This window comes from Plectropomus leopardus, chromosome 18 (genome assembly GCF_008729295.1).
Source record: "Plectropomus leopardus isolate mb chromosome 18, YSFRI_Pleo_2.0, whole genome shotgun sequence".
Classification (NCBI taxonomy): domain Eukaryota; kingdom Metazoa; phylum Chordata; class Actinopteri; order Perciformes; family Serranidae; genus Plectropomus; species Plectropomus leopardus.
This window is the reverse complement of record NC_056480.1, coordinates 25,336,308-25,353,861: the sequence shown is the minus strand read 5'-3', so window position 1 is coordinate 25,353,861 and position 17,554 is coordinate 25,336,308. Positions and strand designations below refer to the sequence as shown.

General features: G+C 39.9%; 1 protein-coding gene across 1 annotated transcript in view; it reads right to left on the bottom strand.

Moving 5' to 3' along the window:
- fam135b (family with sequence similarity 135 member B) overlaps nucleotides 1-17,554 on the bottom strand; it is a 60,934-nt gene that overhangs the window by 18,413 nt on the left and 24,967 nt on the right. The window contains 4 exon segments of the mRNA XM_042507153.1: nucleotides 5,846-5,972; nucleotides 7,605-7,778; nucleotides 8,766-8,836; nucleotides 13,124-13,263. Of these exon segments, the coding sequence (XP_042363087.1) occupies nucleotides 5,846-5,972; nucleotides 7,605-7,778; nucleotides 8,766-8,836; nucleotides 13,124-13,263 (512 nt within the window).

Below are 17,554 nucleotides of genomic sequence, written 5' to 3'. Positions count from 1 at the left end.
GTATGTTTACTTTCATAAATCTTTTTTACCTTTATAGAGGCTTGCCTGGATCAGTCTGCAAGCGAAGGGCAGGGGAAAAATTGTTATTTTTCAGTATGAACTAGTCATTATCTGAAAAGTGTAGTTTTTCACCACGCTCATAGCGTCCGGGATCACGTGCTCTCAGCTTGATGTCATCTGACATCAGAGTTTCAGCTTTTGTTTGGTGCTGTCACTGCAACTTTCGGAGTTCAACATCACAGTGTGACTGCTGCTGTCAGAAGAGAGAGTTTTTTTTCACTAGAGAGAAATCCATATTTCACATGATTTCTGCATTGTTAACTCTTCCTTTAACACTTAGATCAGTTTCATGTGCCACATTCAGATGCATTAGCCTATAAATCTCTGACACCTGAGAAAATCGCTTTGATTTCTGTATAAACAACTTAGCAAGAACTGTCCCAAAACCTGCAAAAAAAAAAAAAAAAAAAAGTGAAGGTGAAAGGTGAAACGAAAATTAGTCGAGGAAGATTGTTAGATACAAAAAAAAGGGTGAAAAATGTCCTATTTTTCAGTTTCTTTAGGTTATTTTCTTCTTTTTTTTGTTATTTTCTCTAGCATGTTTCTCGCTGTTTCTTGTTAAGTTTCTTGTTGCCCTCTTCCAATGTTTTTGAAAGAAATCAAACCATTTATCTTAGGTATCAAAGGGGTAACTTCGTTAGCATGGCAAGACTTTTTTCAGGCACCCAATAAAGAGCTATTCTTCTCAAATCTGTGTTGCTCTCAAAGATCTTTGTCAGTGAGCACCTCTTCTGGTGATAATCCACCTGACATGTGTTGCATATCAAGATGCTGATTAAACAGCATCGTTACTACGCAGGTGTGTCTTGGGATGGTCTCTCTAAAACGTGCAGTTTGATCACACCAGGCTGTTCTCATAAATGGCTTGTGCATTTCCTGACAAAAAAAAGTAATGCACCCAAATTTGTGTATTTTCAAAGGCTGCGATCACCTGATCACTGTGCCAACAGGAGTAAACAGGGAAGCAGTCCTGCATGCTCTTGTCAAGAGGAACGTAAACACAAGACTTTCCGGGGCTTTCCCCTGGAGATGCATGTTCAAAACTGTGTGAACTTCGAGTCATTTTTAATGTACATCTTCATCGTGTTTCTCCTCCTAAACCTAACCATACTAACTATTGTTCCCTAAACCTAACCTCCATATCTGTGCGTTAAGTAGGTAACTGTGCGTAAAGGTCATAAAGTCATTCATGGGCCCCTAATTTGAATGATATCATGAAAACTGTGGTGTGCGCATTTTTGTAGGATATCATGCAAACCCTGATCTCAACGTCAATGTCACATATGTCACAAGTTTTGAGGAAGCATGCCGTGGGTCTGCTGGCTGCAGGAATTTCCACCAGACCTGTTGCTATGAACTGAGTGTCCATTTCACTACCACAAGTCACGTCCAATGTCACTTTTGAAAATTTGGCAGCACATCCAACCGACCTCACAACTGCACAAGATGGTTACCATGATGAACTGCTGTGAGGTCCAGAACCTTGTGAGGACGAGCATTTAGATGGGCTGTCCTGAGACGTCTCTAGGCAGGTTCCTTTAACCCTCAAATTGTGTAAATTGACATTGTGAATGTAAAAATACTCACAGAAACCCTTCAGTTTTGAAAAACACTACCATTTATAGCAAAAACGTTTTTACACTTTCATGAGGTGGTATTTCAGGCAATTTGAAAAAAAACAACATATTTTGCAAAACTGAAAAGGAAACACTTTTTTTCATTTTTTCAGCCAATACACTGTAGTCTGCACAGGTAGCCAGTTCATAAATGGCTATGTGCTTGTCGGCAGGAACTGGCTCCCTCAGGCATGATGCAGCAGGTGCTACAAGAGGTGTTACTGCATTGCAGAACTCTTCAAAAGTTGAGCGGATCATCTAAAGTTTTGAATCCACAATTCCTCTGTGAAATGCGTTATCACTCCCACGTATAAGGGGCTTGCCTTTCCATTATCGTTCACATAACACAGCTACGCTGCTTTCGATTGGAATAATGACGGATAGAGTGGTGGCTGCAAAAGAAATAAACCTACTAATGTTTTGATCAGCCATTGCCATGTTTCTTAGAATGTTATCGCAAGAGGAGAAGTCACATAACATCATTTAATGGAAACACAGTCATCTCACAATTGTGTTTTTTTGACATTTAGAAAAATATGGCTCAAGTTTTGTGCAAATCTGTCTTGGAAACCCGCCTTGTGACTGTTGGTCCTGAGCTGGTGTGGCTACATGTGGTCTGTGATTGTGAGGTTGGTTGGATGTACTGCCAAATTATTGGAAACATTCATGAACATTCGTTTCATGCCAATGGCAGTCTCCTTCAAAGCTCGCAACATCTGAGGCATTGTGTTGTGTGATCAACTTGCACTTATTGTGACCATCCCAAGGCACATCTGTGTAGTAATGATCCTGACAGGTGGATGGATTATCTTGGAAAAGGAGAAGTGCTTACTGACACAGAATTTAACAAATTTGCAACCAGAATTTCACAGAAATATAATTACTGACTGCAGTAAGGATCTTAAACCTAAACCTGTGAAAAATGGGAGCAAAACCAAAATGTTAACATTTTTGTATTGTGTAATTCTACCAAAAACATTCACAGATGTCTCACAGCATCATTTTCTCTGAAAATAGCTTGATATACCACTGAGGGATTTTTTTCCCTTCCTTTTGAGACATAACAGATAATATCAGTGAAAATCTACAATGTGATTGTTTTTCTTACAGAAATAACAACATAACACTTAGAAGAAAAGCTGTGGTGTTAAGGGGTAAAGTGCTGAAAAATGCTGTGTAGCCCCAAGTAAAAAGCTCTAAATAAATAAGGGTGAAGGAGGCGGTGGCGTTGTGTTGCAGATTTCACCTGCAGCTATGTGGTACGTGGCGCTTGTGAGCAGAACTCATTACTGTGATCAAACGACCCCCCCCGCCTGGCTAAACGCAGAGCTTATTAAAGTGCCCAGCCAGGGGTTGGAGTAAAAACCAGGAGGAGTGAGGGGAGAGGCGGGGGTGGGGGGGCAGCCGGGGCGCTCATTAAGATTTACAGTGTAGACTGTGACTGTGACACAGGGACCCGAGAGATGCGTGTTATGAAAGGACGGAAAAAGTGGAACCGACGATTTAACAACTGTACATGCGTTGGAATAATTGGCAAACACAAGAGAAAACTACAAACGGGAGACTTTGGTTGAAGATAATGGCAACAAGAAAATAAAATGAAAATAGTTTAAAATGGCATGCAGTCCAGAAGAGTCCAATAAAGACCTAAACTGTGTCCCAAAGCCACATTAAATATAAATTCTAAGCAGATTTTTGTTTGTTAAAAAGATGCTTTTGAATGGAAGGATGAAAAAAGTTGTACTGAAGTATATTTGTGTATGTACTAAGTACACTATCTGAATCTGTTGATGGGTTTTCATTACAGATTTGCGTAAAACTTAAGCGATATTTTCAAAATGTCACTAAAACTAAACTGCAAGATGACTGATGTTATGTGATAACATTCCAAGAAGCATGGTAATGGATGTTAAAACATTATCCGGTTTATTTCTATTGTAGCCACCGCACTAGCCGTCATTATTTCCAATTGAAGGCGATGTAGGCGTGTTGTGATAATGGAAAGGTAAAGCGTTTATACGTGGGAGTGGCCACGAATGGGTGTAGTAATTGCGAAGATTTTTGTATAACTATATTCTAGAAGAACTATATTCTAGAAAAAACACTACACCTTTAACTCCAGTGCTTGAGCTTTTTCCAAAGCATTTCAAATATCTGAAACATCCGAAACATTTGTATGTTCAGGTTGTTGTTTTTTTTCTGGAGCTGTTTTGATTTTTGTTTTGAAGTCTGAACGCTGATAAAAACAAGCCAACCAATAACATAATGACTTTCGCTCACCTGAGCAGTAGATTTTCTCATAACTTCATAACTCTCTCACACAACAATACTGAAATTGATCTTGCAAAATAGTGCCCTGTTTGACAAATAAATAACAGATTGACAACGAACATAAACAGAACTGAGAAATATAGCAGTTTAACCTTCTTGTTATGGTGAGTAGTAGGGCTGGGTAATATGGCTTTAAAATAATATTGCAATATTTTAAGACTATATACAAAATATATATCTTAATAATTTTTAATGTCTCAATATTTTTAACAAATGTTAACTATCAAAATACAAACTTATTAAATGAACTGCAGTTACAATTGAGTTAAATATAGTAGCTGCTGTCATATAATAATGTTGAATACATTATTGTTAAATGAACATTAAGGCCTAATAAAATAGGGTAAGTAGTTGACAAAAGAGGGGTAAACATACTTTGTTGTAACAGTAACACACAGAGAACCACTCATTTCTAAGTGCATTAGCTGACATTCCTGCTCCCTTATTTCCTAGTTTTACCGGATCCTGGCCGTAACCTTGACTGTCCCTGACCATGGTGATAGCTGCGCTGATGCTGTGACCCTGCCTTTGGTTGTGCTTGTGCTGTGGCTGTACTGATACTGTACTCCCTGCTCGCCCTGATCGTGGTCTGGTCCTGGTTGCGCCGATGCAGTGATAATGCCTTTGGACACCTCCCTATCAACATGTGCATGAGACTCTTATCATCACCCTCAACATCATCGTAGAGTGCAATTAATGATTTCGCACCTATCGTTATTGTAATATGACATGCATCTGTTTCTATGATTGCTGTGCCTCTCTCCCCCTCTCTCCCCCTCTCTCCCCCTCTCTCTTTCTCTTTCCTTTTTGCCATGATTGTATTTCATTTGTTATTTACGACATCTATTGCACGTCTGTCCGTCCTGGAAGAGGGATCCCTCATCATCTTCTACCGCTCTTCCTGAGGTTTCGTCCTCTTTTTTTCCCCGTTCAGGGTTCTTTTTGGGGACTTTTTCCTTGGGTGATGTGAGGGTCTCAGGGCAGAGGGATGTCGTACACTGTAAAGACCTCTGAGGCAAACCATGTTTTGTGATAATGGGCTCTATAACTAAAATTGACTTGACTTGGCATTAACTTTGTTAGTTGTAGTTGTTGTGAAATTTCTAAATGTGAAAAATAGTCTGCATTTTCGCTTTTATGTTTTGTTCCTGGTTTGAAAAAGCCTAAAGTGTATGTTTAGGTAATTAAAGGATCATAAAATAATTTAATTCCCATCAAGTAAGACATAGATAATCATGATCAATATTTATAATTAAATTACTTTGATTATCCCTTCTGTCATCATACTATTGTGCAGCCTAACTGTAAATGAGCAGAAAGAGATGAGAGGGAGGTGTCAAGACAACACCATCACTTCCAGAGAGGCCTGCTATCACTTCCAGATGCTGAGCCTGGAGCCTGCATGCCTGGGCAGGTGGGTTAATCAGATATTATGAAAAGCAATGCTGCTATGTGGTAATAATCTCTATGTTTGCCTCTGGTAAGCCCTAAGACTCTGCAGAGCCCCAACGATTGACATATTCCAATGGACAGACAGGTCCAGGATCAGTAATCCAGATCAGAATGACTCTGTGCTCAGCTCTTGGGCTGAATCCTGTTGCTTCTGGGTGACATGCCAAAACAAATCACAACTAAATCCGCCGGCCTCTGTCCCTAAACTGAGATCATGTCTACGTCATCGCTTGGCATTTAGCTGCTTGCTCACAAAAAAAAGGCAACAACCATCTGAACACAGACTGGCTCAGTTTGAGCTCTTTTCAGCTTTGTGAGACAAAACAGGGTCTTACTGTGTGTGACTTTCTATTTGAACACGGCTGAGCTACTAAAGGTTAACATACCTCAGAGATGACAGGCTTGCAGTAGCCAGCTCCAAACACAAGGTTCTCTACAGACATGGCAGATGGGTCGCTCGGGCTCTCTGGCGAGCCCTTCCCCAGCCAGGAGCCCTTCCCTGTACGTGCAAAGCTGCAGAGAGAACACATGCAGGGACAAACCGTGAGTGTGTGTGTAGGCAGACAGATCAGCTGATACAGGAGCTGTTACTGTTCCAATCAATCAAGTGCTGCAGTAATCTATGTAATGCATGGCTAAACACTGACTTTATGATATTGACAGATGAATTCATCAGATAAGTGTTTGGAAAACTAACCATTCAAGCAGCTAAAGGAAACACTATTAATTGTGACTGCCAAAACCATAGGAGGGAAGTAAAACCAGTGCCAGCAGTCCCTTCTCTTGATTTCTTCTATTTTTGATTCTATGGATTGAAAATATAGTTTTCAATTTAGAACTCTTCATCTTCCTAAGATCTATAATTCAATACTAAATCAACAAGAAAGTCTTAATATTCCAATTAACCATTCTTTAAAACAGATATTGTCTAATTATAGATTAGCAAATAAAGCAAGTTACTGCAGGCTACAACAGGCAGGAGATTTCTTCAAATATTGAAGTGGTGTACATTTTGAGCCTTTGATGATGTCTTTTCCAAAAGTTATATGACCAAAGAGTAAGGAATTGGTTTACCTGCTCTAATGCTAGCTGCAATGGTTAGCATGTCTGGTAACTAGCTAACTAATCATGCATTAGCCTACTTTCAGAGCCAAAGAGGACATCATTAACTAATTAGGATACATTTCTTTCTATCTACTGCAGTTTAAGAATTTAAACAAACAAACAAACAAACAGCTAACACATACGCTGCTGATCAACTGCTTGGAGGGCAGTCCTGGATGCTACCAGAATTTAGGCTTACATGCATTAGCGGCTAGGTCCTGCGCTCAATTAGATTTGGAGAAATTTATACTCCAGCAACCAGACCAGGTGGGAGAAAGTCACACAAATGCAAGTCACAAACAATGATCAAGTCTTGACCTTTATGTCTTAGCAAGTCTTGATAGCTTTCTTTCTAACATTTGACCAATAAGCTTACCATTCACATGCAGTCGGATGTTGGATGTTGTGGTTATGTCACTTACAAGCATCATCAATAAAATAATCCTTGAATCCAACCAAGTCAAAGAGTCTCCAAGAGTCTCAAGTCCTCAAATGTGCAACTGGAGTCCCCCACCTCTGCCACCACTTTTAGCAGCTTTAGCTTACACAACAAACACGTCCCTTAGTACTCATCATCCTTAAAGAATCTCCTACAGTAATGTAAAAATTGGAAAAACATAATGTTATATTAGCAAAGCAGCAAAACGGGTTAGGTTAGAAAGAAAATAAGTTAGCTGATTACATGGAAAAAGTCAGCCAGAGACAGGTGTCTGCAACCAACTCATAAAGCTAATGTTAGCTTAATTTGATAGATTACTACAGCTGATTAAATATGCCATCCATTTTAGCTGTCAAAATAGACAGTTTTGGGCTGGAAATGAAAGGCTGCTTTTGTCTACCTCCATCTGTAATCAAGGAAACATTGTTCATCATTCTGAACTAGATTTAAGCCTGAGAGGAAAGCTTGACAGGCTAAAGAGCAGTAACTAAGGAGGACAGGTGAACAGTCAGAGCTCTCAGATCAGTTCATATCAAAAGGTCTTTGTATGAATTCAAGGTCTGTCAAATGCAAATGCTTGCAAACCCGCTGTGAACTCCTACCTGATTAGCGGCTGATGTAAGGCAACCAGTGAAGCATGTATGGAGACAGAAATGACGGACAGGTGGAAATAGTCGAACATGACAGGGACGTGGTGGTGGAGGCCTCTCCGTGGGTGAAAGTGGAGGCTGAGGGTTCGACTGCTGATCAGCGGGACAGTGGCTATCTCTGCCAGCCTGGGGGATAGAAGAAGAGAGACGGACGTTACACAAAATGACATACTGTCACAAACTCTTAAGGTGGTTGTCCAACAATCAGTTAAACTCTGTACTATTCTAACTCTGTATTATTACATTGCTACACCGCTGATGCAAAACTGCAGAAGGTAAAGATTAATGAAATGCAAATTAGGCAATTTTATTGCAAATAAAAAGGAATGTTTTTATCTCTTAATTCTAACCCTGGAGAGTCTGTACCTTGGTACTCAAAGAAACAGCTCTTTGTTTCAGGAGGGGGAACTTTTACTGCTGAATGTCTTTGCCTTTTGCCAAAGTTTTTAAAAGATGTCTGAGAATGTTGACTCCTGTTCACCAATAATCTAACATCATTAAGGATCTGTCTATTTTTCTCACAGCTATGAAAGATAGAGTCTGAGAAAAAGAGTCTAGACTGGATGGTAAAGGATCACCCAGTAGATATTCTATTACAAACTGAGTAAAACCAAGCCTGCTATGATGATGAGAAAGGGCTCCATAACTCAGTCCTCTTAGAATTGACAAGGACTATAATCACACAGGTATGACAAAAACAGTAGTTTACTTAAACAAACAAATATGACACTCACTTCCCTTTATAATGTGGAGCTGATGTGCTATAACCCAACAAAAATAGTGCCTTTTGCAATATATGTTTATGCAAATTACCTATTTCTTCTTCTATTTGTCCCAAGCTAACAGCCAAATCACAGTAATCATGTATTGGTAGCACAGAAGTTGTGATCAGGTACTTAAAGAGGTGGCTATGAGCCAAAAGACATAATAGCCCTTATTCATGCCCACTTTGCATTCTCAATCTTGCATAAATGCTGCACAAAGGGAAAGTCTACTGTTCTCTCTCTCTCTCTCTCTCTCTCTCTCTCTCAAACACACACACACACACACACACACGCACACAAAAACACATACATATGCATACATACATTTACAAACTGCTTAATAACCTACTGTTGTTCATTGTCGGTGAAATGAAGATCCAGCTTCAACTGAAAGTCCACCTCGCTCAAGGCTTCCTCCACCTGCAAGACATTGGTACAGTTTTGTTAATGCCTGAACATTATTAGATCACAGTAACATGGAAGGGCTGGACATAATCATAAATAGAAAATGAAAATTAAGATGAAAATGATGGTTATGTGCTCCATACACTATTCAAAATTTGTTATCTCTAAAGTGATCTCTTGCCAATACATGTATGGTAAAATTTAAGGGCAAGCGCAGAAAACATGAAAATTTACAGGGTTCTATCTATTTTTTTCATTATTTTTTTTTATTTTTTACGATACTGCTTTCAAAATCAAAGCGCCTTTGTACAAAGTAGAAATTTCAACAAAAATATTGTTGATGATGGGAAGTGGAGACAGCACATCCAACAAGTCACTCCAATATCTCTGATAGGTGTTTGAAGAATCATCTCCATTTTTTTATTTCCAAGCTCATTTTATACAGGTTTTTCCTTTATTTTTTCACTCATTATTTCATGTGCGTTAAATGAGGAAAAACATATTACTGAGGAGGAGCATTGATAAAAAGTGAGTAACAAGCACACGATTGACATTTACAATACATCCAGTATGACGTAGATGAATACTGCCATTTGGCATGGAGCCCAATCTGACCAAGCTTGTTTGCAATGCTGATTTTGTTCTTCTTAATGACATGCATGTGTTCTCTGTTTGGTCTACAAACTGTATTCCTGATTTTCTTTTACTCTGATGTAGAACTGAATTATTCTCATGTTCAAAGAGCCATAGAATACCATGGCTTATGGAAATACACGGCACCTATTTGAATTTGAAAAAGCAAAATGGAAAAACAAAAGGGTAGGGCCAACCTACAAAGCCGGTGCCAAAAACTTTTGAAGACTGAGGAGCTGTGTTGCTAATTACAATAAAGTTAAATTATAATAATAAAATAATAATAAATTAAACACAGTTCTTTCTTCTTACATCTGTCTAAAATGTGCACACATATTGTACGGCAAACATACAAATCTGTGCAGTTCTGTGCAATATTGATGTTGTGATTGATTAAGCATACATAGGGGTGTACACAGGGGAAATGAGGGGCTATTTTTGTCTGAGCTATCTGTAGCTGTGAGCGGCAGATAACCTCCGGAAGGTTAATGAGTAGAGAGCCTTCGGGAGAGCTTACAGCTGAAATCTGATATGCCTTAAAGCTCCTCTGTCTCCACACCTCCACATGAATGTCTATGTTTAATGAAATCTTCTAAAATTAGGAGTCCTACGGAGTCATGGGAGACAGACCATCCACATTCTGAATCCTTCCACAGTAATCCAGGCATCATTCTCCAGACATCATGTCAGAGAGCAGCTGAGCGACAGTGCGGGGTAATGTCAATGTGCAAGCCATGGCTATCATATGGATGATTAGCTCCGGGCGGGGGCCATCTTAACTCCCCCACATCCCGGCCTTGAGCCTGTCTCATTGCTGTCACTGCTGATCAATTTGAGCTCTGGTGGCTTCCAACAACAAAAACAGGCAGGGAGGACTTTCGGGGGCGCCCCCACGGTGAAACCATAAAGGACAGTACATCAATAACTGTCTGACCGGTTTACATGCCTGATCATTTCGACATGGGCAGTCCGGGGCACAGGCAATTTACATTTGTCTGTCAATTAAAGCAAATTAATTCCAAGAGGCAAGTTGTTGAACTCAATAATCCTCATACTGCTACTGTGTCTAGAATGTTTAGGACGGAACTCTTTTGAACAAAGAGGATTCACTTATCCACAACTTTGTAGCTAAGAATTAGTATTGTGTATTCTGGGTCGTCTATGTCTGCATAAGCCCTTTAGGAGCCCCAGACACTATTTTGCTTTTGGGGTCAAAACTCTAGCTAATTATTTCATCAGCTTTACAAAACCTCTAATAACTCAAATTAAAAAGAAATTTGAATGGCTGCCTTGTGGTTGGGTCCCTCTGCTAAGCAGTCAAGCTGCAGTTTACGTCCATGTCTGTCCTGACGCACATGTAGCCATAGCTGTAAAAAAATGCTTTAAATATGGATGTTGCTGCAAAGAAGCTACATATTCTACATGACGATGCTTTGCACATCTTCCGGGAGCGTCAGGACAGACAAGGGCGTAAACTGCCGCTTGACTGCTTAGCAGAAGGACCCAACCACACGGCTTTTTTTTTTTTTTTTTTTTTTTTTTTTTTTTTTTTTTTTTTTCAGAGCATTATGAGGTCACAGCAAGGTTAACTTTTTACCTTTTGCATATAAAATGTCAATATTTGTCCTATTAGATACATGTGTCAAATTTCGTCGAATAGATTCTTGATTTATGGTCAAAAACATGTTTTCTGAGGTCACAGTGACCTTGACGTTTCACCTTTGAGCACCAAAATCCAATCGGTTATTCTAACAGTGAAAGTGGACATTTGTTATCAATTTGAGAAAAGTCACTCAAGGCATTCTTGAAATATCATGTTCATGAAAATGGGACAGAGAGGTTGACCATATGTGAGGATAACGCCTGCTGTCTCAGAGGCATAACAGCTCTGTACTAGGCAAACATAGGGTAGGGTGGACCCATGGCCATCTTGATGGGACCAATGATTGCTAAGGCTGTAATCTCTATAAATCGATGTCTGTATATCTGAGTTGTGGTTTCCAATGTGGTTATCAATCACATTTGAATGGGCTTTATTTGCGTGCAGATAAGCAGTCTGTGTGGAGAGCAAAAAGGATGGAAGGCATGGGCCCAAACACAATCTCGGAACCCACTGACTCTTGTCTGACAATGATTTATTTTTTTATTAGCTTTTTAAAAAATGCATCTACATTCATATACAGATATCTGTTTATAGAGATTTGCTAAAAAAATGTTCATTCTTGTGTCTCAGTTTGCTAATCAGAATATAAACAATAACTGTCACATGGAAAAGGAAGTCTTTGCTCAGTCATCCGCTTGCTACATACACATTTAACCCTTTGAAACTTGGAGCAACATCACAGTTCTTGTGCTGCTTTTAGATGCCTTTCACGAGTTTTAAACCTTCAAAAAAAAAAAAAAATGATGTGCTCCCTGAGACAAGTGATCGGTTCCGAAATTGCACCTTGTGAATTTATGTTTTGTAGGATAGCGAAGGCATGACCCTCCCTTAATGTTCTTCTGATTGCTTACCCTGACATTCTTGCTCTTACCCTAACCAAAGCTATTTCTCTTAACCTCTCCAAACCAACCAAACCAACAAAGGCAAAGAGTTGCCAATCAGAGAGAGAGTAGTGTGGATCATGCCTTCATTATCCAACAAACAAAAGGCTTTCACCTCCTCATTCAATTAAAATATTTCCCCTTCAAGAGTCTCTTTAAGGGTTCACTGTAGTGAAGAACTCACTAAGTTATCATTCATATGCTTGTGTCTATATTTGCTACAGTTTCTGCTGAGGGAGGGACTATGCTGAGTTTGTGAAGCACAACAATCAATAGTTTTCAGTCTGGGGGTCAAACTCTGAACCTTTGCACAGAGCTTGAAAGATGAATCTACAGAGGTGCAAGATGATTTCTTTAAAAAAAGAAGAAATAAACTTTCCTGCTGAGCATTTTTTTGTCTGTTATTTTCTCATAATCCTGTATTTTTCAGACTCCTAAACTAAACTCTGTTGAGGGAACATCACACTTAGTTGAACTTCTCACAGCACAACACAACAGATAATAGTTAGCTGTTAAATGGAAGAAAATTGACAGGAATAAAGGTGAATTGTATTTGCATGTAAACATAACCCCAAGCATCATTCCACAGCCTTTGCAGACAGCTGTATTTTTTAAAACAGATTCATATTTGTTCTGCTACAGTTAGCAACAGATTCAGTAAGCAAGTAACAGTGGAAGTCTACTGAACAAACTCTGACACTTCTAACTTTTGGCAAATGACAGAGCAGCATTCCTCTTCCATTATTCAGCATGATTATAAGACTTCTTCATTACATAGCTGTGTTAGATTTCTGCTTTAATTAACTGGCTCTAATCTATCTGCCATGAAAAGGAAGCATTGTTTGTATCAGATGATGGGGATAGGGACCAGAAACAGTGGACGATAAAATGCATTAATTAATGGTCATTTAATTCAACTATTATACAGCTGTAGTCACTGTAATTATCTGTCATGCATTTTACAGCCAGGCTACTGATAACATGGAAGGAGCCACATGGCATTCCCCATTGCTCTCAACAGGATGTGTGTGTGTGTGTGTGTGTGTGTGCGTGTGTGTGTGTGTGTGTGTGTGTGTGTGTGTGTGCTTGTATGCATGTGCAGGAAATGTCACCAGCATGACTCACCCTTTCTCCGTCCAATAGCAGGTGGACTTTGAAGATCATACAGTCATTCACCGTAATCTCCTCATTTCTGTAAAGGATCTGAAAGATCCGGCTGAACACGGTGCCGTCGTAAACCCCTGCAGAGCTGAAGCTGCATTCTCCTAGTGAGGGACACAACAACATGCATAAGTTACAAAAATAACAACCATTTTGTTGCTACACCAGTATTATTAGTAGTGCTTATTCACTATAACACCCAGTAATGTCATAAAATGCAGAGCTTTTATACCACAAACATCTTTTTTTTAATTGTATAAATATGGAATTGTCTCAGAAATACTGTTTTTCATAAGCAGAAATCCAATTAGGCCTCTCACTTGATAAATACATCACCTGATATTTGCAGTATGTGTTCAGATTTGTGAAGATGTACCCAGATTTGCATAATTAGTTTTGCCTTGTGACCTGACATTTGCCAATGTTTACTGGGATTGCTGAAGGATCCAACTGTGTATATTCAGATGTTGAAACATGTGCTGAGATTTGTGAATAATGTGTCTTAGTATTAAAGCATGCTTATTCTAATTTGTGTTCAATGTCGTAACACTCCGAAGTCAGCTTTTTGCCTTCTATGTGTCCAATTTTTAAACTGTGATGAAATCAGCCTAATAGAGTTAGTAATATTTAGTGAGCCAGCAAGACACTAGGGGCGTAAATCACAAGTTTCATCACAATGCAATATTATATTAATTTTTCTACATACAGTATGAAGTCTGCTACAGTACAACTTTGATTTAATTCAGTTCAGGGGCCTGATATGAGACAATATCATTAAATAACCTCACTGTACTTTCCTTGGCTGCTTACCACTGTCTTTCTGTTACTAGATTGCTAGCACTGTTTGAATGTTAAGGAAGGAGGTGCCCCTTGACATAGATGATGTTACAGATGTGCCATTGGAATTCCGAAATGATGGCATACCTTTTAATGACAATATTTATCGTTGTATACAATTTGCAAAGATAACATTGGGTCCTTGATCATTAAAACAATATTGATCCAGACTGATGAATCCTTTCACCCCTACAAGACACCATAACACCAAGTATAGAACAAATTATTCATATTTGCAAATGAAATGTCTGCAAAATGAAAAATCTGCTTCTGGTTGCTCCTCTCTATCCCTTACGGGATATAAGGCTTCAATGAGCTCTGATAAATGTGCTGTGACCTTGTAGAGAGTAGAGAGGCTTGCGTGCTTCTAAGAGCCTGGGAGCTCTGTTGGGGGGTCCCTGGTGGGTTTGACCTTACCAGGTTGTTCTCCTTGGGCATGGTGGTAATAGCACCTCCCCATAAAAAAGTACTTTTGCTGAAACCACAATGACCAAAACAAAGAAAAATCTCGTCTATGTTTTCTACATTGCTTGCTGACTTGTGCATGGTCAATCATGAACCTTTCAAAGTCCAGGTAACCTTCATCAAATAGTTGGTAATTTTGAAAAATACACTTAACCCCAATCCTATTTCTTGTTTCTACCTCTACATCTATCAGAACCATGCCCATCAGAACAAAGTTACAGGAGGGAGTGGTTAAAATTTTCCCCTATGAAATTGGACAAGCCTTCAAGACCCTATTCATTCACAGCTTAATTGTCACTTTATCCACGGATCAAAGAACTCATCACATAACAATGAGCACTTTTATTACCAGGCCACTAGTGGTATTCTGCCAGTCTGCATTGCTATTAGTTGAGTGGAAACAATTGCAGCAACTTCGCTGCTCAATTTAAGTTAAATTATGGGTGTCATATGTCACAAAAGAGGGGGAACGCGACATGAAAATATGTCAAAACTGTAACACACAAATCAGCAATAACCATGTATTGTTGGGTAGTTATTGAGTTAGCCATTGAGACATCAGCATGTTTGTTTGTTTTTGTGATGCTTTCTGCAAAGTAATGTACCACATTACATTACACTGACCATAAACTAATACAATAAGTATTATCATTTTAAAATCTTAATTCACAAAGATTTGTGGGTTTCCTTTGTTGTTTGTGCAGCCATCTTGTTGATGATTTCTCACTAACACTCAGTCTGGAGTTTGACTCTGACAAATCTCTAGTTGGGGCCATATGGTCCTAACACTTTACCTTACCCCTATATTCCAATGATAATCAGGACACCCCAGCCCTTAGGGTTGGGTACTGTTCACATTTGAACCAATACCAGAACCTAAAACTCAAAAGGTTGGTACTGGTACCCAACAGTACCATTGTTGGCACTGTATTTCCTCTATTAATTTTTTTTTTTTTTTTTTTTATAACAAGCTGCAGCAGTGATGTAGTAGACTAAAACGCAATTCTGCCCTTCTGCTCTTTTCTCATCACACATAGAGCTAACCTGCTGTCTCTGATCTGCTTGAATGAGTGGTCTGCTCATCTGGCAGTGATACTAGACTATCACTAAAATAATATACAGCAGAAAAAAGAACAGATGCCTAAACTATTGCGGCAGATTGGTGCTGCAGTCCTAGTTTTGGCTCTGACAGAGCAGTAGCAGAGCTCTGTGGGAGCTTTGGAGTGTTTCCGTCTCCTGTCTCAGGTTAAACTCCTGGCTTGCCAGCTTTAGGGCACTTCAGCCTCTTGTCTTAACCCGGTGTTCACACCCAGATGCACTTTCAGGTAGCAACCTAAAACATACTCTGTAGCACCAATGTACTTTCACTGATATCCTTTAAAGTATCAAGTCGGGTACCCAACCCTTCTACCACTAGACATGAATGCACAAAACAGAGGGGTAATGGCTAAGAGGTAGGGCATTTGGTGTGTTGGGGTTGAACCTTATTCTCTTTCTTGCTGGAAGTTTGATGGAAAGGTCAGTACCACTCTCAAGTCTGTCAAATATGAAGCAAAAGTCAGTGTCCGGTTTGCTTATCTTAACATAAAGAATGCAAGCAGGTGGACACAGTTATGTGTTTTGCTTTCCAACATCTCCGATCTTGCAGCACTTGTGTGTGTGATATGATTGCTGTACACTCTTTGCTCCTAGCACAATCTCCCCAGCTCTGCTATCGTCCAGCTGCGAGCCATGAGAGGTCTTTGAGACCCCCCGCTGAGGTTGTGCTCTTTTCTGTCTCATTCTCACTCTCCGTATCTCCACAGGCCTACTCCTGATAACGCTGTCACTACTTGCAGTATCAAGCAGCCCCAGCCAGGATGACGGATGTGTGGAACTGTTGTCAAAGACTTGGTGGATGTTTGACAGAGGTGGCATAATCCCCTCTGGGTATATAGTGTATGGAGTTGTGACTCTGTGTCAGCGCTGTTGCCTCACAGTCTGACGAACATGACTTTGATACTTTTGTTTTTGACAAGTCTCATGTCATGTTAGGTGGATTAGACACTGCCAGCCGCACAGGAATTAGCATAAATGATTGACCTGTGAAGGACACGTCATCTTCCCGAGGTGCTTCCATGCCCTCTCTCTGATGCCGGGTAGCCCTTCAGTGTGGCCAAAGTGACTAAATCAATGAAGTGTAACTGCTGCAGTTGCCCTTGTTACTTTCACACACTCACACATACAGTAGTTTTAAATGCCAGGTTGTTTTACGGCATTGATTAAACGTTACATTATGTACAGAGGGAGCAGAAGTGATAAGACCTTGATAAGAAAGCTGCCTTGCTGCTGACATTGATAGTAAAGCCGTTTGCATACAAGGAGAAAGCAGCATCTGTACAATCTTATGCAACTTACTTGATTTTTTATTGTTAGGTAGGTATACAGCAGCCTCTGTGACAACAAGAGGCACTTATAGGATAAGCACAACCTAACACATGCTCATCCGAAGTCGTCACATATTGCCGATTTGCAGTGGACTTCCATGTCTGCATATTATGTTTTAGGTATCCCTCTGCATCTGCTGTTTTTTGATCCTGGATGTCGCTATCGCTAGGATGATGCTGCAAGTGGTTATGTTTATGCAATAAAAGCACATGGCAACCAACGCCGTGATGTCAACAAACCAACATAGTGGCATGGATGGTTAGGTATCGAAAAAAAATTCAGACAGGGAGCAAACACCGGACTCCCCACATCAAAGTCTGGGGTATGTTGGACCCATCCACCGCCCCTCAAGCCCACCCTATACAGACCTTTTGGCTCCTTATATAACCTCTTTACTGGCAGCATTTCATGTTGATGCACTCCAGTGGCGTATTATGCAGACCCGGTGGAGTGGAACTTGTTGCATTCTCAACTGAAACCGACTGTCTGTGCGAATCATGCTGCCACAGCAGGTGCTGTCCAACCATCCACCGGCACGAAATAAAACCGCAAACAGTTCTGTCCAGCCACATTCTCAGCTGATATCATACAGCAACTTATCATGTGGACACAAAAGGTGGCTTTTGGCATTGGAATCATATGCTGAAAGCAATGCAAAAGAGGTGG